At 45.6% G+C, this 22,594-nt stretch overlaps 1 protein-coding gene across 1 annotated transcript in view; it reads right to left on the minus strand.

The window, feature by feature from the left end:
* LOC142091358 (discoidin domain-containing receptor 2-like) overlaps window positions 1-22,594 on the minus strand; it is a 61,843-nt gene that overhangs the window by 16,276 nt on the left and 22,973 nt on the right. Inside the window, exons 2-7 of the mRNA XM_075170476.1 lie at window positions 17,344-17,481; window positions 12,904-13,006; window positions 10,435-10,663; window positions 6,419-6,566; window positions 6,104-6,209; window positions 3,165-3,351 (exon numbers count right to left, since the gene is read on the minus strand). Of these exons, the coding sequence (XP_075026577.1) occupies window positions 3,165-3,351; window positions 6,104-6,209; window positions 6,419-6,566; window positions 10,435-10,663; window positions 12,904-13,006; window positions 17,344-17,407 (837 nt within the window). The 5' untranslated portion in view covers window positions 17,408-17,481. The remainder of the gene's footprint in view (window positions 1-3,164; window positions 3,352-6,103; window positions 6,210-6,418; window positions 6,567-10,434; window positions 10,664-12,903; window positions 13,007-17,343; window positions 17,482-22,594) is intronic.

Raw genomic sequence — 22,594 nt, forward strand, 5'->3', positions numbered from 1 at the left:
TTGTAGTGTGCAACGAGAACATTTGTGCAAAAAGTGATTCTGAAATAGCTCTTAACTTTACATGCAAGTTACATTAATAGTCAAATTTTGGCAGGCTCTTCAAAAGGCCCATATAAAAATCAATCAAACAAACCTTGTACTAATCTAAAGCCTTACAGACCAATTCTCCTTGAACACATACCCTTGACGGAAAAACCACACCTGGGCTCTAGCCTCTTTTAGAAAGCCTTCAGCATCTGCAGTCTAAGCTAATCTCTTAAAAAAAAGAGAGGTGGTACAAGCTCAAGAAGATATTCCCCTGACATACAGCAGCTCTTCTGCTGTTGTTGCACCTTGAAGACAACGGAGGATCTAAGTTTTAAGAAAACCATCGTGTAAGCCTGCATCCATCAACCTCTCCTGATGGCTCATCATCAGGTTGTCCCTGCTGCAACAGCACCACTGGTTTAGCTAATGATGCTGGAATTTAAACTGCAATCACTATGCTGCCAAGCTAACATCTCACTAAAACAAAGGCTCTCATCTCTGAGCTACGGCTCCACATAGTCCACTTTCAGACTAAGCGGTTCACAAACTGCTTTCAGGCTGACTTCACACCTCCGTATTTGGGAGGTTTGTTTTACCCTCCCAAGAGCTGGTAGCAACTTTCTCCCTTCCTGCTCTTGGGCTGCACCCAAACCAAGAGGCTCCAGCATAAAAGCGACATCTCCATCTTCCTGGGTTGCAGCACTGCAGGCCCATCAACACCAAACACCTGGCACTCTCCCAGACCTCCAGCACTTCCAAGGAAGCAGGCTTCGCGAAGAGGGACAAGGCTTGCAAGGATCCTTTACACTGTTCCACTGTCTGTCTTCAGTGCTAATCTCACCCTGCGCCTTTTTAAACAAACAAATATGACAGTTTAAGTTCTGCCATGCAGTCCTGAAGATCTGGACCACAGTATCTTGGCACTGTGGCCAGTGACCAGGAACCAGAAGGAATAAGGTGACCCTTAAAATCTTTGGTATCCCTCCGTCTACTCCATTTGCATAGCCATGGTGGTCCGACCTTCCCTAGTGACTCTAGAAATTATTTCCTAATGACTGTGGAGTATTAGCAACTGTGACAACAACAGTTTCCAAACTAAGTGCAGCTTTGAACCCTATTAATTACTTGGCCTCTGCAAGGTCTTGCAGCAAATAGCAGTGAAGCAGTAATGAGGACGACAGGCCTGATGAGCAGTAAAAACACAAAAGAAGGGTATTTGCTTATAATTAGGAACAGATGAAGCTTAGACAACGTTATTCAATAAGGAGATATAGTCATCCATAACAAGTCAGGAAAGCCTGACGCCTGCAATATACAATGTGCCATATTTGGGCAGGAGTTGGATATGTTCGCATCTTGGACTGATAGAGAGACACTTTCTATTCCAAACACCGCCTACTAATGTCCAATTTTATAATATGCAAGCCTAAGTAATTTGCAATGCAGTTGTGATATTTGCTAACATTTATTTTTAATACTTCCTTGGATACTGGGGAAGCTCAGAAAACTGGAATAAAGCTAACAGGTATGAAGATACAAAAAAGTATTTACAGATCACCTAGCCTGTACAAAATAAATGCAAAGCTGAAACAGGCAACATTCAATAAAGAATGAAGAATAATTTATGCTAATCAATACAGCTTTATAATGCAATACTAAATGAAGGAGATATTTTTATGAGCTTATGTGTTTGGTTGATCAGGATAGCTGTGTTTACCTGACAGATTTTTATAAGGCGTTTGATTTACTCATTATAACATCTGACTCCAGTTAGTGTAGTATGAACTCATGAATTATACTAATTTGATTAAAAATTTTCAACTAGTAAGCCTTACAAATTTTAAGGCACAAATCGTTCTTCTGTAGCTGTTTTTCTAGCAGGAATGTATTCCTAGCCGAAGGTTATTTGCTATCTTTTTCAGTGATCTGAAAAAGACAGCAGAATCACTAGCAATAAAATAAATTAAATGGGAAAAAAATAAATCAAAGTTTCCTCAAATAAGCTGAGCTGAACAGGTTTTTGGGACTGACTCATTTCAGGGTACTAAACTCAGGAACAAAATGTAAGCAACGCTCTCTACACTGCACTTTTATCCTGGACACTAATAACTTTGAACTGACTTTCAGCATGATACCAAAGTCTTAATGAACACTGGCTCCCTATCCGTTGGCTAGGAGGACTAATATGATCACAAGATTCATAAACAAAGAAGAATTGTCCAAAGGCAGGAAATTGGTACCATTCTTTCATGCAGTTTGATGGAAAGCCTGCACCCAGTTCCAGCTTCTATACCTCCAAGTGCCAGTTTCTATACCTCCAAAAGAGTACCGGCAAAGAAATAAAGGATTGGAAGATAGCTACAAAAATTACCCTGGATCTCACAGGGAAGGCATTGAGAAGTTCAGCCAACTTAGTTTACTGAAGCAAAGATTAAGAGAGTGGTTTAATCACAGTGTAGAAGCAGGAAAATTTCTGAGAAGGCAGGACTCGGAATTTTTGCCAGCGAAAGCAGGCTAAGAGCCAATGGTTGCAAGTTAAAAATAGACAAAATAAAACTAGGGTAAGTAACCACCAAAACAATTTACTTAAGGATGTGGTGGGTTCTCCTTCATTTGAAATCTCTACAAGAAAAGCCACCAATCCTTTTTAAAAGATTCTGTTGTTTACTACAGACTCAAAAAGTTCAGCTGATCCTTTTCCTGTGTGTTTAAGTAATTTCCCACAGCACAAGCATAGATTGAGGCATCCAAAGAAATTTTTGGTCAAAATGGAAGCACAACCACATTCCTTTACCTCAAGGGTCAGGCAGACCCTAGACAGTAAGTAGCCTAGATCCTAAATCCATCTCAGTTGCCAGCAGGGGCTGTCTAACCACTGCTTCAGGTGTCTGCTTTTTATTCCTTTAAGCCAAATACTGAAAGGAGTATGTCTTAGCTCTGGAAAGACGAGGGCTCCCCTGCTTCACCTTTCTACATGGCAGACTTGGGACGTCTCCTGCTAAAATTCTGCCTCTCTTGGGCTTTGCTGTTGGGCACCTTATATCCTCCTGCTTCGGGAAGAGGATCCAAAGGGGTAACCTGGAAGCCCCAGACCCAAAGCCTACCCCAGACTGCTGGAGAAGGACAACGCTGACTACCTTCATGGAGGTGAAGTTCCGTGGTCGGTCAAACTGAAACTCCATTTCAACAGAGCCCGTGCTGAAGCTCTCGTTCTTCCAGCCAACATAGTCATAGCCTGGCCACACACGGTACTGGTGGCTCTGCGTGAAATCGTCCAGTCCTAGCACACCGTCCGTCAGCTGGCCCAGACCACCGTACAAGTGCCTAGCAAGAAAGAACCAACAGTTAGGCAGAATACTAGCCAGGAGAGCTCAAATGTGAAAACACATGGGTCCTTCAACCAGTACCAGGAAAACATTAGTTTATTTACTCTTAACCCATGCTGGACAAGAACTCCTTCCCTGTTCTTATGCAACATCACCTTTATTTTGTTCAGGCTGGGCTTTTAAAACCTTTCCTTGCTTGGGAAAACACAGAAGTTTTTGCATTGAGATCAAGCACTGACAGCAAAGCCAAGCTATGAGCAGCGTCTCTTGAGAACAAAAACTGAGGCTACAGAAAATGACACTGTATGCTCTCCAAACACAGCTTTAATTGTAGCATTTCACCATGGAGCTGCATGGGAGGAACACTGCTCCATCCTGCCCTGGGGGAACCAGTAGGGAAAGTTTTGCAGGCAGGCACAGAAAAGCAGGAAGGAGAGCAGTGAGACCACGGGCAGCTCACCCAGCCACAGCCAGTTTTAACTGGAATTATTTCTGGCATTGCTCCTTGTGCAAGAGAGCGTTATCGGCTCTGTTTCCAAGGCTGATCAGACTCTTCGCCCAGGACCCTGCCTCATTCCACTTCCTATCCAAGTGCAGAGCCCACTATACAGTTTTCCAGCACTGTCCAGAGTAGAAGATGCCAGATGTGGTACACTCCTGACCCACCTGCCTTCTGGGAGCCAGCCCTGCCACGTCCCTTGTCCTAGGGAAAGTGCAAACAGTTCAGCTGTATTAGTGCCTGAACTTGCTCCCTGGACCTGTTTCACTCAGCTACCTCTAGGCAGTCTTTGTAACCCGGGCTGGGCTGCTACCGACACCGAAGGGCCTCAAGTCCATCCTGGGTGAGCATTCCTGTCACTAGGATTTGCACAGGTATGGATGCCTTTGAACTCCAAAACAGGATGAACAGCTGGAAGAGGCAGACTCCTGCTTCCAGGCCAGTCAGGTACATGACCTAGAGGTTAAGTAGTTTGAAAGACTCCTTGCTTAGCACGTTGGGTCTTGTGCCTGCATCTGTAGCTCCCTGACACTCCCCAGCAAACCCAGCTTCCTAAGTTAGTGCTGGACAGCTAAATGCAACACCTACATCTTTCTGGACATAACCTGCCCCCCCCCCCTTTTTTTTTTTTTTAAATATCGAATCCCTACTATATCAATGCAGCTTGAAAGCGTCAGATATTAACATATAAAGACATTGTTACCCAATATCTTGCAACATCCTACAAGCATGAAGAACGTACTTTCCAATCCCTTATTTTAACTTCCAGCATGATAAAACACAAATACATTTACAAAAATCACCTCTAAGCATAAAAAAATTATAGGCAACAGTAAAAGTTTTCAGGAAGTTAATGACAGCTGAAACAGGACATAAAATAAAAGCACCTTAAGTCAATGGATGACACCAGGTCACTGAGAAGACACTGTCAGATCACTTATTAGCTACATTCCTGCACAGGCAAGCATATGCTGCCTCAAGAGGATGCCCATACCCAAGTTTGTTTGAGGTTTCAAGTCATTGAAACACACTCAAATCTGTATTTATAGCAAAGAAAGTGGTCACACGAAATGTCTGAAAGTTCAGCCAGTTATTTAACATTTCAGATACAGACTCTTAATGAACTCTCCTTCCACAAGAGTCAATTAGTAGGCAAAGCAGACACACCTCAAAACGTCAATAACATGCCACTCTACCTAACTAATGTCAGTGATGTGAAAAATTAACAGACCTTGAAATGAGCTGTCAAAATCCAGTTACTTTAGGCTTTTTGAGTCCAAATTGGAAAAGCATCATACCCAAGAAATCTTTACAGTGAGTAATCAGCCACCTTCCTCTCATACCACATTGGCAGTGGTGCCTCTGCTGATCTGGAGCTTCTCACAGGGAGTGATGCACTTTTCCAAGTTGTTTCAAGTCCATCAGAGCTTTGTTTTCAAAAACAATATCTCAAATCTGTCCAGAAGCTCACAGGTATCAAGTGCAGGCCTAGAGTTCAGGGATCGTGCACTTTCTCAGATGCCCAGTTTACCCTGGAGACCTCCTGCAACAGTTTAAGATGTAGTCTGCTAGAGAATGCATTTCAGATATCAAACTCCTGAAGCAACAAAGGCAATGAAGAGGGGAAGGACCTTCATCTGCTCCAGGGACACTGGGACTGCACAGGTAGAAGGTCCAGCCAGCTCTCCCACTCCAATCTGGGGCAATAGAAGACTAGCTGCACCTTATGATCTGCAGTATCAACAACAGCTTAAGGCTACACCTGAACCAACAAAGAAATCAGTGCAATGAATATGGTCACAATTAGAGACCACGAGCAACGAGGGCTTTAAAGCAATCAGACACGTCAGGACTGTGTCATCACATCATGTAAACATGGAAGCTATGAACAAAGACAGCACTTAGCTGTATAAGGACACACACTTCTCTTTAAAGAGAGGCAACAACAACTTCCAATAACAAAAAAAATTATTTCTTTCCTGCCAGCCTTTGCCAGCTGGAGGAAATGAATATGATGCATCCTCATGCAATCTGATGCAGCCCATGCCCTCCTTTAAAAGAGCAACTAACAACGTGTCATCAAAGGGCATGGAACAATGAAGCCACAATGCTTTGGAGAACTAGTAGGCTAGCTTGCAGCTCTGGAGGTCTCAAAGTAGTGTTTGGGATACAAGATACTAGTGACAGGGTAAGTAGGAAAGAAAAGATAATTTGCACAGTGACCGAGAGAGAACAGGACGACTTCTCCCACCTGCGCTCCTGGTAGCCATCATAGGTCGAGTCATTCAGATAAACGATGGGGAAGCCAGGAGCCGCTATTGTCCCTCCTTCAGGGATGCTATAGGATGCCAAACCATCTAAAAAAGAAGGCCATATACCTCAGAAATACAGCAGCAGCAGCCTTCCATCATCTCTGTCCATATGATCCTTTTATTTATGATGTGGACCAACAGAAGCAGTTCCGTGGGTCTGGGATTCCCTCTGCATACGTGGGGACGCAGGTGAGTCCCAGTCAGCGTTGTGTAAGAACTGCTTTCCAGTGACAGGCATGGAAATTGCTACTTACCATACCAGACACAGCCATAGAGCTCCACCCTCATACAGACAGTCATTGGCATCTCCGTCACAGGAATCACCCGGATAAAACGTGCAATGATGGGAGGCCGAAGATCTTTCAAGACCACGTCATAAGTATCGATGTTGCCTTGGATCACCTGGAGAAGAGAGCTCCTTATCAGTAACTTCTCCCTATTGTGCAGTTAATACGAACAGTGGTGTACTTGTACCCTATCATTTGAGACTGGGGAGCTTTCCCATGCAGTATCTGCAGAAGATTAGCTGCTGCTGCTCCCCTCCTCCTACCTGGTACATGGCTTACAGGGTGAAGGGTGCTGCCATTTCACCTCCTGTCCACTGCAGACCCATAGCAGGCAGTACTGTGAGGGAGAGGAGAAAGGCAAGTGGGAGACAAATGTACACGTGGACTATACGTTGCAGAGAGCTCCAGTTACTAGTATGTAACCTCTCTTCAAGTGAGTCTCCATGTACACTCTAACAGCAGGTAACTGAGCACTTGCCCTAGTTACCTGGTGGAGGGTCCTGATATCCTTTTTCTATGAGCCAACAGGATTCCAGAGGTGCTGCAGTGTTTGGGGGATGAAGGTGCAAGCAGCTGCACGGCAGATGTCTTGAACTGAAGTGTTCAGCATTGCCACAGTCACCCCATCCTGCTGAAGTACAGTCTGATACGGCAAGGACTTTCACCCTCCCCTTCCCCTCAGTTTCAATACCGTTCTGGGAACAGTCCACTATTTATTTTGACAGTCAGTGTGTGGAAACAGCTGAAGCAGTCAATCCTCCAGCAGTGGACAAAAGTGCCTAAGAGATTTTTTTGAAAGGATATGGACCTATGGAAACAGAATAAGAACACTTTTGATATCAAAAGTCTGAATTACAAGTGTGAGGGCTCCTGTTCAAAGATGTTATTGGTGAGAAGGATGAATCGGAGACTGAGGTTACTCAAAAGACCACATGGATTGCAATTGTTGATGTACAGGCAATTTAAAAGACAAGGGAGGCCAATGAGGGAGCAGAAAGGTGGCTTCCTCTTCATGGCAGCAGGGAAGATCTCCAGAGAGTGAATGTGGCTGGAGAGTCCATTGAGAAGTAAAAGACCTTATTGTACCACAAAAGGAAGCCACTCAGAAGACTGCATCTCCCTGAAGAAGAGCCGGTCACATCTGGTGGTCTTCTGGACTGCACCAGGATAGCTGTCAGTTTCCTGCACCTGGCTGGACAGCTCTACAAAGGTGCACAGTCCCAGGAGTTGACCAAGGAAGACAGAAGGAAAGCCAAAAAGTAAGCTTGCTTCCTCATCCTCTTCAGCTTCTCAACAGGCTTTTAACTTGCAGCCTCTTGAGATCCTGCTTCCTAGGAGAAACACCCATGACTTCTTCCAATGAAGCAGAAACACACAAATAATCCTTGACTTCAGGAACAAACTGACAGCAATTAACCCTTTCAGCTGTCAGATGGCCTAAGATTGGAGACCTGGAAGCCATCTAAGCTGGCTCCACAAGATCTTGCTGATAGGACATAAAACCCAAGAGGAGACAACATATGGCAGAATACCCCAGATCTGCATACAGGAGTTGAACAGATCCTCTGGAGTTGACAATTTGTTGGGGAATCTTGGGGGTGGCAGATATGTCAAGCCAAAAAGTCCTACACGGACAGAGTAGGAAGAAAAAACCCTCAGAAAAAGGTACGTTTGCACCAGCTCTGTATTGGAAGAGCTGACATTTTTGCCTGTCCTGTATGGACATCTTTTGAGAAGCATAAGAGAAGATGCACTTTGCATAGCACCTCCACAAGGTGGGGTTGCTGCTATTGAGCACACTTGCTTTCTCAGGGCCAAAAAAACCAAGTTATCAGCTGTGTGTGGAACAAACTCAGCACCAGTTTCCAGTCCTGGCCGCTACTGATGCCAATCAATGTTCCCAACAACATCAGGAATGAACTGGTGCTGCTGGCAAACAACTGTAGATGGCTAATCCCAGAAGTTGATGAGAGACCAGGACTTAACAGTGCTGCACCATGCAACATTAGTGCCAATGGAGAGCATCATCCTCAACTCGTGTCAGAGGCAAGGGGACAGCAACCTGACCCTTTGCCTTTACTGAGCAAACTAGAGCTGGAGGTGACTTTCCTGGTGAGGAGCAGCATGTGCTACACATCTGATGACACAACATCCTGTGAGATCTGAAACTTAACAGCATAGTGAAGGGGTTGCTCTGGGTTTGTTTGTGGTTTTTTGTTTGTTTGTTTGTTTTTGGGTTGGTAGGGGGGTGTTTGTTTTGTTTGGGGTTTTTTGTTTGTTTTGTTGGGTGTTTTTTTTTTTTTTTTTTTTTTTTTTTTTTTTACACTACAACCATTCATGTGATCTCCTTGGACAAAGACATGCCAAGATGGGCTCACATAGCCACACTAAAATCTCAGTGATCGGGAGTCTATCAACTGCAGGACTGGAAGAGGTCTAACGCATACAAGTAAGTAGATTTGGATCTTGATCTCCTTCTGCACCTCATCCCAAGGCCTGAATGATTTTCCAGGACATTTGTACCAAATTATTTGACCAGACAGCACTGCTTTTGAAATATGGATTCACTAATGGATACTGGTGACACATTTTGAAAAATATGTTTTATAGAAGGTCATTTTACACAGGAGCTGAAAGGGCAGGAATTGCACCCCATTGTGTATGTCATGTCCAGAACAGCAGGAGCAGAGGAGCAGAAGCATCTCCTCTAAAGATACCAGGAGGGAAAACTTTTTGGTCCCACGTGATGGGGAACAGGTACACACACTGACAGAATATATGTGGACTTCCACATATACAGACTAGAATACAGGATGACTCACATTATAGCATCATACACAGCTGAATACATGCTCATTACCTTTCTATGGCCTAAAAGGGAGATCTTGCAAAAACTGACCCATACTAAATCGTTACACCTGACACTAACACAGTCCTGAGTGCCCGAGAACACTGCTCTGCACAGGTCTGGGGTGGGAGACAAAAAGCATTTAGCTGCTTGTGGACATGTATCTAGTTGAATTCTGATACAACTCGAGATGCAGATAGACTTCACTTAGGAAAATTCTGATGAAGAACAGTTAGCCCCATGGAGTTTAAACTTCCACTCTCATCCTGCAAATACAGCGTTTGTGGCACACACCAAAACGTGAGGGATGGGAAGATAATGGTAACAGCCAAACAGCAGATCAAAGATCTGAGTGAGCAAATAATTCATTAACAAGCTAAAAGCTATTACCTAACACTGCAATACAGACCCCACTGTGACTTCCAAAGCATCCCCAGTGCTAGAAAACATCACCACACCCAGTACCTTTTCTAGTCTGGCTTAGGTCTTCAGACTCCACAAGCCAGCCTGAGGCAGGGTGATCAGGTCAGACGAGCTGCAGATGAGAGAAGGGGATTCCTTCCCAAGGGAAGTTTAATAAAGGCTTATGAACACAGCCAGTGCTGAGCTGTGTGCTCAAGTCTGGAGATAGCAGGAGACAACTGTGGTAAGTGGGGAAGCCTCTTTGAGTGTGTGTGCTCAGCACATTTCCTACCCTCTTAACTCCTTCCTCCTCATTGCTCCCTACATTAAACACTGCTCTCAGACATCCAGAAACTCATCTCCATTCCCTGCCACCCCCTCCCTTTTTTTTTAATTACAAAGCAGGCATCTGCTTTGCAGCTTCCAATTTAGAAGCAAGTGTCTGGCTGGTAGAGGGACATTCACGTGATGTTTTGAACATGGACAGAAAGGTAGTGAAGAGCCACGGTTTTCAGTCACGGCAATGGCTGAGATTTGGGGGATCAGGTCAGGGGAACAGTCCAACATCACAGCAAACACAGGACTAAAGCAGAGGACGCTGAATGCCTGACAGAGAAGAGTCAGAATAAAGTACGATGCACTAGGCAGTACACAGAGGACATGCCTTCTACAGTCTAGTTTCTCTATGACTTGACTTCTGCGTGCCCCACAGTTCAGTTCCTACTACACTCACCTTCCTGCCCTGACGATCTTTCCAGGAGATCCAGCGCTCTCCATTGCGGCTATAGTCAATTCGGTAAGCACGGGCAAATTCTTTGCCTGTGGCACGGGCATGTCGTCCCTGAGTCCCAATCAAGGTGATGAAAAAGAGCTTGTGCAGGTCAATTTGAAGGAACTGTACATCTTCTGGTTGCAACAAGCCAGCTGGGCACCAGGCTCCGTCCCCCTCTTCCCTTTGTAACCTAAGGGGAAAACCACACACATTAAAAAAATGTCACTTCCAAGCCTTCCCAGTAACTGAAGCCTTGAAACTTTGAGAACTGGGATAAAGAAACCAAATCAGCAAGTGCGATCTGACAGCTGGCTACCAAATACCTCTCCCCTTTGGGGTGATTGTCAACTGAGACTTATCCGAGTCCTGTAGCCAGTTTTGCCCTGTTCAGAACAACTCCCTCAGTTTTGGATATTGTTCATTAACTGTTAGAAGTAAGTTCTTTCCCAGACACATACTTTCATGTTGATCAGAAACAATTATGCCACTCAGTAGGTAATTGCATACCGCATGCTTTTTAGCACCTTGCTGGTAAAGTGCATACTCACTTCTTCTAAACCCCATACAGTAAGGCCTGGACCTCTGCTTGACCACCTCCTACAGCTCTAACAAGCACAAAGAGGAGCTATCTTAAAAATACATTTTAGAAAGAAAAGCTCTGCCCAGCTACAATTTATTCTGGGTCATCTCAACACATCTTTCACCTTTCCTTCATTCAGCAGAGTTGCTTGTGCAGACACTGCTAGGTGTATGATGTGAAGGTCTCTGCTTCAAAGTTGAACATTGTGGTACCAGCTGCGAAGATTAAGGCTTTTACCCTCGGAGATTGCATGCCAAGCAGAGTGCTGTAGCAATCAGCAGGTGGAGCCACTAAAGGAAACACTGCCTTACCTAGGCTTCCGTAGGCTCAGCTGTGCAAGCCACAAAGTGATGAGAGTTTTAAATGTGAAAAATTTATCCAGACACAAAAAGACCATGTGGGCTTTTTAGCAACAGGGATTTCTAAGCAAACAGCAAGCCCTTGTCTTTCGGACAGCTATCCCGTCTCTAACTGATGTGATCGGTGAATACCAACCCCTGTGCATCAAGGAAGGCAGTACCCAGAAGGAGACACTGAAGGTCAAGGCACAGGCTAGAGAAGATTTTTGTCTCAGGTTGGTCAGCTGTTTGTGAAAGACTTTCTTACAGTCAAGTGGCAAGTAAAAAGTTATAAGAAAGGCAGGAAGAGTGACAGTGAAATGACGGGGTCAGACATCTGCATAGGACAACTGTGACCTCTAACAAAATGAAGTCAGCTAAAGGGTGCCTTCATGTCTTCACCCTGTGGACACCCAGCTGCCCTGGCAAAGAGATGATGGTAACAGATGGCAAGGGATGCCTGAAGTACTTGCACAACTGGAGATAAGCCATACCTCCGAGAACAAAATAAGTCTCCCAGCTTTCAGACCCACAGGCTTGTTCAAACTCCATTAAAAACGCCCGACACTTAGCATCTTTCCATTACCACAGACTAAGAAAAAAAATAATCAAGCACTAGGAGATTTTTATGACTTTGGACTGCCCAAATTCATCATAAAATATAAGTATCATAGTTAACCTGAAATTCATATCTGACTTGCACCGAAACTGTAGAAATGTTCGATATCATCATTATAAACAATTCTAAGGAAACTCACATTTGTAAGTATTTTGTGCATCATCAGTTAGTAGCTTTAAGAGAAATGAAATGACAAAAAAACGAAAAGCCAAGCTTATGAGAAAGACTGTAGTACTGCTTGACATTGAAAGAAAATCCTTTAGCTGCTTTTTAACAATTCCTTAACTCTGCAGTTTCCAGGTTTTGAGTCAAAGTGGACACAGCCCATTTCCTCAATATGATGCTGTTGAAAAGTTCATCCTCGTAAATGATTTCCTATGATTTAGTTTAAAGCGCTCTACAAGAATCCCAGGGGCACTGTCCCTAGCTGACCTGCAAGTCAAATCCCTTAGAGATTTATTCACAGAACTACAGGAAGACCAGGGTCAGAAGCAACCTCTCGAAGTCTCTAGTCCAATCTCCTGCTCACAGCAGGGCTAACTCCAAAGCTACAGTGTGTTGCTCAAGGACCTGTACAGCCACGTCCTGAAAATCTCCAAACACTGAGACATCACCACGTCTCTGGGTACCTGTCTGAGAGCTCCACCACTTCATTCTCATGGGGAAGGATTTTTTTTCTTAATATTGATTCAAAATTTCCTGTATCCCATCTTGAGACCACAACCACTACCTCTTGGTCTTTCACTATGCACTGATTAGATTCAATATGGAAGCAGTGAACAAGCTAAGCCAACTTAAGATTGCTTTAAGGGTGAGGGAACTTCTTCCTCAGTCACATACTAGACATCTAGAAGAAAAAAAGGATTACATTTTTTTGCCAGAGATTAACCTACCGTGCATACTGGGGTCCTGTGGAATCATACCACTGGCTGGAAGCAGTGATGTCTTCATCCCGTATTGTCCCTTCATGCATACCCAAAGGGTAACGGCATATAGCTGAAAATGGGAACAAAAGCAAGTAAAAAAATCAGTACCAATTCTTTCTAAATCACCAGACAAGTTCAATTAAAAAGCTATCAATGCCTAGGGAATAAACATGGTAATGATAAAATAGAGAATGCAAATAAAGAGGATGAAATAATTACCATAAACTGAAATAAGTAATGATATACACTCAGAGTTCGTATCATTCAGCAGAGTCCTGGCAAGGCAAAAAACTTTACAAAGAAACGTCTTAAGAACATGAAAGCCAAAACCATACTAGTGTTAATGGTTGCACAGACCTATTTTACAATGAAAAATTATTTATCAAAAATGATGCAACACAAACAGGAAGAATTTCTTAAAGAATTTTCTTCTTCTGGAATGAACTGGATGTTTGACTTGCATTCAAATAAGAACAATTATTATTTTCACCAGTCCAGTAACAAGTGAGAAGTTAAACAGCTTCTATTACAGATTACTAGACTAGCTTATGGAAACATCTGCTCTGTGGTGTCACTGCAGGTTAAGAGCTTACATTTCAGCCAAAGCCCCTGACCATCCACCCTGCCCCATCCTGGTCTGTTCCCTGCCTCTACCCTCAAGTGGAGCAAGCACTTCTCTGCAGGCATGAGAAGAGACTCAAACTTGGTGCCTCCAGGGAGTACAGACACAACTGGCTCAAGCCATGAAGTTCTACAAGCTCAATACAGCTCAATACACCAAAGACAGTGCAGATGTAGCTTACAAATCCAAGCTGGCCAAGCTTTCTCCCCTGACACAAGTTTTTAAACACGTCTTGGAATATTAGAGATGTTTCAGAAAACTCAAAGTCTTAATGTATTCCTTAAGGCTCAGTATTCAAAACAGGCAAGCAAGATATTTTTGTCAGACTGACATCAACAGCAGATTAAAAAGAAAGTTACATGGGATTAAATCATGAAACAATTAAAAGACAAAAACATAGTCAATGGCAAGTCCCAGAAAAAAAGGAAATGGACTTTCCTATAGCTATTTGGTCTTTGTCCTCTGAGCTCACAGCAGCCCATCACAACAGCCCCAGCTCCTCCCCTGTCTGCAGTGACACAGGCAAGTGCCAGCACATGCTCCAGTCACTCCAGTGGCATGCGTGTCGGTTGGCATCCTCACTGCCGGCTGCCTGCTGCCGTATCAGCAGTTCTGCCTGCCCTTCCCTCAGCAAGTGCACTGCCTTGGGCGTCTTCCTCATTTCTGTAACTCAGGACTGCTACCCTTCTACCAAAACTGGATAAAGGTGTTCACCAGGTTCAGAAGCTACAAGAAAAGACAGAGGCATGAAACCCACCTTGTTGTTACCACCACACAGAATAAACAACCACGGGCCGAATAACTACCTGACAGAGTCAATGTAGAAATGTTTGCAAACAGGAGTTGTTCAATAGGGTTTGGCTGCAGCTGTTGTCAGGTACAGTATCAATGAATGTGTTATGTTCTATATATTCCTAAATAACCTGGTAAAGGAGATGGATGGTGAGGTGACAATGTTGGCTGATGATACCAGATTATTTAATATAGAAAAAAGCAAGTTACAGGAATACATACAAACAAACTAGAAAACACCATTACATCACTGTATGTATTCACGGTCAGATGCCAGTCAGATGTGGAATAGAGCGCTCACTCCTTCCTTCTCCTATCAAAAGGCAGAGAAGGCAACACAGATGGTGCAAAAGGAAAGATCAGCAGCCTCATCATTACAAAACAGATTAGTGAAATGAAGTATGAGAAAGATCATTTATATCCTGAACAATTACTCACTGTCTCTCAAAATACCAGAACCAGGAGGCATCAGCAGATCAGGTACCAGAGTTCAAAACCAACATATGCATCCTTAATCTATGAACACTCCAAACGCCAAAGGTGCACAGGTTCAAAAATCAGCTAGACAAACTACCACAGGCAAATACATGAATGCTAGCTCAGAAAGCTCCTAAGCAGCAGAGTGCAGCAAGCTGAGCGCACACCTGGGGTAAAGCACTGCTGTGTGCTCACCGATCTGTGCACTCTTCCAGAACCAGCAGGGATGGGACCCTGCTGGAGTCAGAACACCAACCTGGGTGGGCCTCTGGTCTCACCCAGAACATTCATTCATACGTCTGAGGTTTCTTAAGAGGCCTGTTTACAGAAGAATTCACTGGGAGGCAGCTGGTGTCTGGCTGGGATCAGGCATGATGATTGTGGCTATTGAAAGCCAACCGAGGGCTCTAACCCTGCTCTGATACTGAACAGTAAGTTTAGTAAACCAAACTAGCCTCGCCTGCCTTCACTCCTACCTGTCCCACCACAGAGCAGTACAATCTGATCTATTGCTGGAAAGCTACTATGTTGCTGAACTATGGGTAAATATCTGAAGATTTTCCAGAAGGGTTGAGTCGCCATCCGAAAGCAGAAAGTGTTTTTGCGTTTCTGCAGTGGGAGTCCTGTCTGGTCACACCTTATTTAAAGGTCAAGTGCACACTCTACAGCAATGCCAGACAGAGCTAGCTAGTTGGCAAGGACTCCGAGGGACCAGTCCTTACTGCAATCCTGAACAAAACTCATTCGTTCACAAACCCAAGGCTGGCAGATGGAAGCCAGAGTGGCCCTGGCATCAAGGGATGCACTCTGTGGGTGGCTGTGGCTCTCACCAAAATGTACATCCTCTTGAGCAAAACCATCCTTGGGTTCTGTGTTTAGGTGCCATCAGGACTTCTGCTCAGACATCCCTGACCCTTTACTACGCACTCAAGGACACACTCAGCTGCCATGCAGAAAGGATACATGGAGACTTAGAAAAATGTCACAGCTCACCTCTGCTAATGAGGTTAAACAACTGATGCTGGGCAAAAGGACTGCACAGGATCCTTCCTACACAGGTCTGAAATCATCCACAAAGCAGCCTCTTTGGTTTAGAAGGCAATGCAGGGGTGTTCCAGACCACTCCTGGAGCAGATCAGGAGGTCAGGATAATCAATGGAGCCTGTGGGCATCACAGCTGAGGAGCATGAGCTGGGCTATGGGTGTGCTGGAGCCTGGGTGGGAACAACAGGGCACGGCCCTCGGGACAGAGAGGCAGCTGAGCAGCTGTGGGAGCTGAGAACACAAAGCTGCTTGAGGAAGTCACAGGCAGAACTGAGAAGCGTGAGCAAAGCTACATGCTTATTTCTTGGCGGAAAAGATTACTGCAGGAGGGTGGGACCACAGCCCTGTGCTCAGAGCCCACCCCAGCTCCCAGGATCCTGTGGTGGGGGAAGCTATTCCTGCACCTTAGGGTGCGCTAACCTCTGTACTTCACCAAAAGGGATCTGCATGTGACTGACCCTCTAGCTGCCATCTTCCCTCTTCTTCCACTAGTTTTAACCATCAGAAGGAGATGGCAACCCCAGTTCAAAGTTGGACACGTGGGGGGTGTACAGTGTCAGGCACGGCTGTGTAACGGGGAGCACCGGAGGGCCTGCTGAGCTCCCCCACAAGCCTCACTTCGCTTCTGGCTGATTGCAGCACCATCTCAAACCTCTGCAGAGATCTACAGGCCAGAGCAGGGTCAGAGCCAGACACAGTCAAAGGGCTCCAACAAACAGAGCCAGACCCAGCAGAGCTAACGAAGGCCCTCAGGGTAGCACTGCTGCCTCACCACACCTTCGGCCAAGTTGAAAAAGGATTAGACTCATTTATTTCACAGACTATCTCCAGCTCAAACCACCTCATTACGGGGACTTTTGCAATATATTGCAGACCATTATGTTACTCATCTCTGTCATGATTATAACTTGCCAAATGCTGTAGGATAAGTTATGCCCTCCACAGGGACTTATAGGCGCATATCCCTATCTCCACCCTAGCTTTGTGCCAGGTAGGGTTTTCTACCTTCCCTTCCACACCTCTCTCTGCAGAACCTCTCTTGCTGGCTGGAGAGCTGTAGCTTATGCTTTGCTAACTGGTAATTTACTTTCCACAGTGAGCACAGTATCTCTGAGCCAGTCTAGAGCCCGGTTTGTTCTGCAGGCCATGTGGTCAAATTGATGAAGAGATAATCAGAGCTCAAAGCAGGCCTGCTGAGAGCACGGGCCCTCTGGGTGGACAGAGAAAGGAGTACATCCATGTGCCTGAGCCCTCCTGGGACTGTCAGGAGAGGTGTTTCACTCCAGTACAGCTGTCAAGTAAGACTGGCCAACTCAGTCCAGAGGAGGACATTCAGGGACTATGTTAGTGATTACGTTTACGTGCATTCATTACGTTTATATGCATTCACCGTGAGAGGGCAAAGAAAGGCTGAGAAAGAACATATGAAAGGTGGGAGATTAGAGTCCTCTCCCAGACTGGCAGCTCCCTACCAGGGTTGACTTCGGTGCCAGATGGCTCAGGCAGTGAGGCCAACAGTAGCATGCAGAAGATCATGGTAGCAATCGGAGGCGCTGTGCAGGGTCAGATGGGTGCGAGTCCTTCAAAGACAGCAGCTGCCATCTACATTTCTGAAAGACAAAGCAAAGAGAGAAGATGAGAGTCCTCCAAAGACAGGACTTCTCTGTGCTGCAGACTTGCTATATTGTCATTGCCTCGTGATGGGTTGGGCAATCTCCATGCCTTCAAGAGCGTCTCGACCTCAGCCCTACTCTGATCCATGACCTGATCAGAGGCTTAGTGAAAAACTAATGATTGCCTGACTACTTATGCCATCTCTAAAGCTATTAATGTAATTCAGCTTTTAGGAGCTCAGCTGCCATGACTACTGTGCGGACATACTCTCTTAACTGCTCTTAAAGAAGTCCAATGCAAAGTAATCTCTCCCCCATTGATTCTTCACTTTCCTTATTATATTAACAAGTACTGAAGCCGCATCTACAACAAACCTGGATAGTCCAACCAGGCTCCCCAAGTGGGGCTTATCCACCCAATGCACACCTCTATCCGTACCAGCTGCCTACTCCAAGTGGGCACTCTGGAACTTGTCACACAACCTTAAGATAAATGTCTAAAACAGGGCGAAAATAATCTCTCCCTACATGTCCACACTGCTGCCAAAAGAGCATGTGCACTTACACATGCGAGCGCACTTAATTTCCTGTTTGGAAACAAGGAAAATAGCAAAGGGCTTAAACACTGGCAATTTCAGTGGAAAGCCATGATAACACCTAAAGGAACACAAGGTCGTATCAGCAAAGTTATGTGAATTCTTTGTGTCCACATTCACTGCAAAGAGCCTCAGGAGGTTCCCATCCTGGAAGACAGCTTTACAGAAGGCAGGTTAGAGGCTCTGTCTCATATTGAAAAGTCAGGCGAAAAGAAAACAGAACAAATCAATAAATGAAAAGTTGCCAGGACCAGAGGGTGTTTGCTCAAGATCCTCAGAGTGGTAGTAAAAAGGCAAAATTGAACGTTAGGATTTGTTAGTAAAGGAAGAGAGGATAAAAAAGGGGCCATCACTATGCCAGGGCATACACACATATAAGAACGACAGAGCATCAGATGCCATTAGCTCAGAGATTCGTAACAAAAGGCTGTATTTTTTCCACCCAACATAATTAAACTGTACAAGTCACAGCCGTGAGTTGCCGTGGATACCAAAACAATCGGATATATTCACAACAGAAAGATACACCACAGCTTCTTAAATCCAAAGGTAAAACCTTTGGCTCACGAAATCCCCCAGCCGCAGATTGCTAGACGCCCAGAAGCTAAATCAGGGTTAGAATCACTGAGGCTTGCCCTGTTTTTATTCTCTTTCCTAAGGATTTGCTACTGGCCATTGTCCCTGCTGGATTCCGTCAGAAAAGATGGCTCTGAGCCTGAAAAACAACTAAGGGCCTTCTTGGGAAAAGAGCCAAATGCTCATGCAGGAGGGGAAACTAATGATCGGTGGATGCTGCCCGGCGGTGCTGTGCCCAGCCATGCGACAATGCAAGCAAACACAAAAAAGACCTTAAAATTGCCAGGACCCCTCCTGCTTCAGCCACCTCTTTGTGCGCCGCGTGAGCACCCTGGCCAAGGCTGGGAGGAGGGTGACCACAAGGTTCTGTGATTTTGCGGCATCTTGGGTGGTGAGTGTGCAAAAGCAAAGCACTGGAGAGAAACGACAGCCCATAACTCAGCAGGAGGGTCTGGCAATCAGCAAAGAGGTTTTGACCAAGCACTCTCAAGCTGTGCGTGCACCCAAGGTCATCTTTTCCCCCCTGAAATGGAGGGAGGTGATCTCTGATGCAAACACGCCAATTCCCACCATCCCATGACAGACTGTAAGTCCCACGGAGCAGAGTTCTTGTAGCCATGCAGAAGGAGATTTTGTAAAGACATGTTGGCAGCAGAGTTTGAAGACAGACCTGGTGGATGTTGATCTATGCAGGTGATTTGCTAGGGTGCCCCAGAGGCTCCCAAAGCAGGACTCACCAAGGGAACTGCGAAGAGTTCAGCACTACGGGAGACTGTCCTCCCACAGGAGGGAGAGAAAGGAAAGTGTCATGAACATTAAGGCTTTAACTTTAACCACGTTCCTGGAGGAGGGGATGGGAAACACAGCAGAGCGCTGTTTCGTTGTATATGGGCTGCCCTGACCATGGCCCAGGTGTCTGGCCAGATGAGCTGCACTATGCGGGTGTAGCCTGGGCTAGAGAAGATCCTTCTGCTGGGTCCCCATGCTGGACCAGCCACTGAACAGAGCTGCAAGTTGCTGAGGAAACCCTGGCAGGACAACAGCAGCTTGGAGATATCTCCCAGGTGTCTTCTCAGCTGGAGGTTTAAAAGCTGCCAACTGTACTGGAGCCCTCAGGTGGCAGAAGACGAGCACACATATGTTCCATGCCCTCATCACCCCCTTTAGAGCCTAGAAACAGAGCCTGGCAAACAGGCATCTGTAAAGACACAGGCTAGCACCCACCAAAACACCCTGGGATTTCCCTCTGTTACATGGCCAGGATTAAGGGAAAGGGTGGCCAGAGAGCACTGAAATAGCAGTCGTACATGGCTAGGTGAGAACCAGGGCCTGCTACTGAAGCAAAAAACCAAAGGAGAGCAACCCCAGACATCACTGTAAGTGTTCAGATGCCTTGGCTTCTCATTTGATCCAAAAGCCCAGCAAAGAAGGATCAACAGCAGGGAGGCATCTGCCCAGGCATCTGCCTGCAGTGGAGCACAGAGACAAAGGAGCACCCATCCCCTGCCATCAGCACAGAGCCCACAGCCCCGCTGGGCTCAGCTACCACCCCAAGTGAAAGGTACTAAGCTGAACCTTAGCATAAGGATTTTGGCTTTTGACAATAGAGTAGTTGTGCTAAGTTTCTCTCATCCTCTGAAAATGACACACGAGCAAGTCATGACAAATAATGTGCTGTGTAACACAAACAGCAATATTATCTCATTTGACCAGGTACAGACCAAACACCATAATTTAAGTGCCCATTTGTTTTATGCAAAGCTCTGTTCTAAATCACACCTATCGTATTGCCACATAGCCACTCACATCATTTAACCGCTTGAATGCAGCGATCAGAATGTAAAAGATAACAGGAGGGAAGAAGGAATGGAGTGGAGGGTGGACAAGGAAAGTCACATAGAAATGCCCAAGCACCACGTCAGCTCCTGCCACTGAGCCAGCAACAAGCACTGGCAGAAAGGTACGGGTTGGGGTGGCTCAGACAGTTGTCTGTCTCACCCTATCCTGCAGGCAGTACCCTGTGAACTGGGGGCTTCCCAGGACTTGATGGGTACGTGGAGCTCAGCAGGTCACGCAAAAATGGTGTGGCTTGGGGCAACTGCAAGCCAAAACTGGAAGATGTGACCATAGAGGCCAGCCTGGCGCCCGGGAGAGAAAAGGAAACCTTCAGAGCTGGCTCTAGAGCTTGCCTGCCTGCAGCTCTGTGCCTACGAAAGCTGGCTTTGAATTTGGCCCTCGCCTAAAGAGCGTCCAAGATGAGCAGGATGAATCCTCTCGGGATGTGTCTATCTCCACTGATAACAAAAGGAACCTAAATGGGTGGCCTAGACCAGCCTCATCATTGCCAGGTGGCCACAGTTTGGTGAGACAAATTCTCACCTTTGTATATGGCAGTGACAAACTATTTCCAGCAGTTCAGCCCTACGCAGGGACCCCAGCAGCTGGGTTCAGGCTGTGCTGGGTTTGCTCTTCCCACCAGACTTGGCTCCCAGTCCTGGACCACCGAAGTGCATGTTTGGGAGTCCCAGGAGAGGTGCCCGTACTGCCGGAAACCGCTGTTTGAAGAACTACTGATGTTGATTTCTGCTGAGTCTAAATCTCAGCTAGTAGTAGATTGGATTCCCAAACTGCACACTTCCAAGTGCTAGAACTCACTGGAATATACTACTAAATACAAGCCTCTGTACAAACCGCTCAGAAATCATCGTCCTAATGATTTTTTGGGGGGTGGACGATTCGATACTTTTCTTTGTAGCTCTTTCAGCCGCATTAGAGTCCCCTGCTGTACTCATGCCTTTCTTCCTGACCTGCCCACACATAGACAGAAAGTGCCAAAACTACAGTACAAGCCCAAAACCAGCAAAAACAGGATTAGCAACATCCTCACAGAGGCAAGAAAGTGTTAAACTCTGTTCTCAGGACTGAATGGATCAAGTTGCTAATTGCTAACAGCTGGCTGCAGGAGAATAAAATCCTGTTACAATCATTGTGAGAGTGGAAAAAAAAAAAATCTACTTGCTGAAAAACTCACTAAGAAATGCAGAAGAGGGCAGTTTTTCCCAATATACCCAGCAGACACCATGTCTGAAAAGCCAATCCATCCCTCTGCAGAGAAACAGCTCTCTGTGACCCAGCGCTGTCCCCAGCACAGCATGGGGCCTGCAAGCAAAAGCGCTGGGCACAGTGGGCGCAGGAGGGAGCTATTCTTTAGTGATGTGCATGAAGAAGGTGGGACTTGGAGCTCCTCCAGGTACTGTTCTCCCTCCAGAGATCCATTACGGAGGTCTGGCATGTTTGCAAGCCTCTCTAGATCGCAACTGAAACAGGCATTTGTTTTAACTGGTTCCTTCGCAGATCATTACCTTGGAGTGGGACCTTAAGGTTTGCTGCAGAAATCCCATTACAGATGCCCAGCACCGTGCCAAGAAACTCCATAGTCATGATCAAGACTCATAGCTGTGTGTATGATGCACTCTGTATGTATTACAAGAGGATCTATCCTAAATCAAAGTATCCTCAGAAGAGCTTCAGGAACAGTCAGGAGGACTGGACAGTATCTCCTAGCATTCCTAAAGGAATTCAAGGAGGAAACAGCAAAGCTACTAATTGGGACAATATCTGAAGCGTGAAGAAATAGAGGCTGGAAAGTGTGATTTCCATTTTTCTGGCTCCAGAATGATGGCGGAACATTTCTCTCTGCCTCAGAATTAATCTGAGATACCCCAAACCCAGCCGTCTTCCCCTGGAGCACAGACTTACAGCCCACGCAGCTCCAGTTTGGACCAGACAGAATCCACTGATGAAAATGCTTAGCAGAAAGGATTCTGATCACTTCTTAAAACGTTTTGTTTAGTTTACAATTCAAATACTTCTTGCTGCTGGTATCAATTTTGTTTTTTTAAGAGGGCTTTTAAGCCCCAGTCTTCTCCTCCCTATAC

This window comes from Calonectris borealis, chromosome 21, assembly GCF_964195595.1.
Source record: "Calonectris borealis chromosome 21, bCalBor7.hap1.2, whole genome shotgun sequence".
In the NCBI taxonomy this organism is placed as follows: Eukaryota; Metazoa; Chordata; class Aves; order Procellariiformes; family Procellariidae; genus Calonectris; species Calonectris borealis.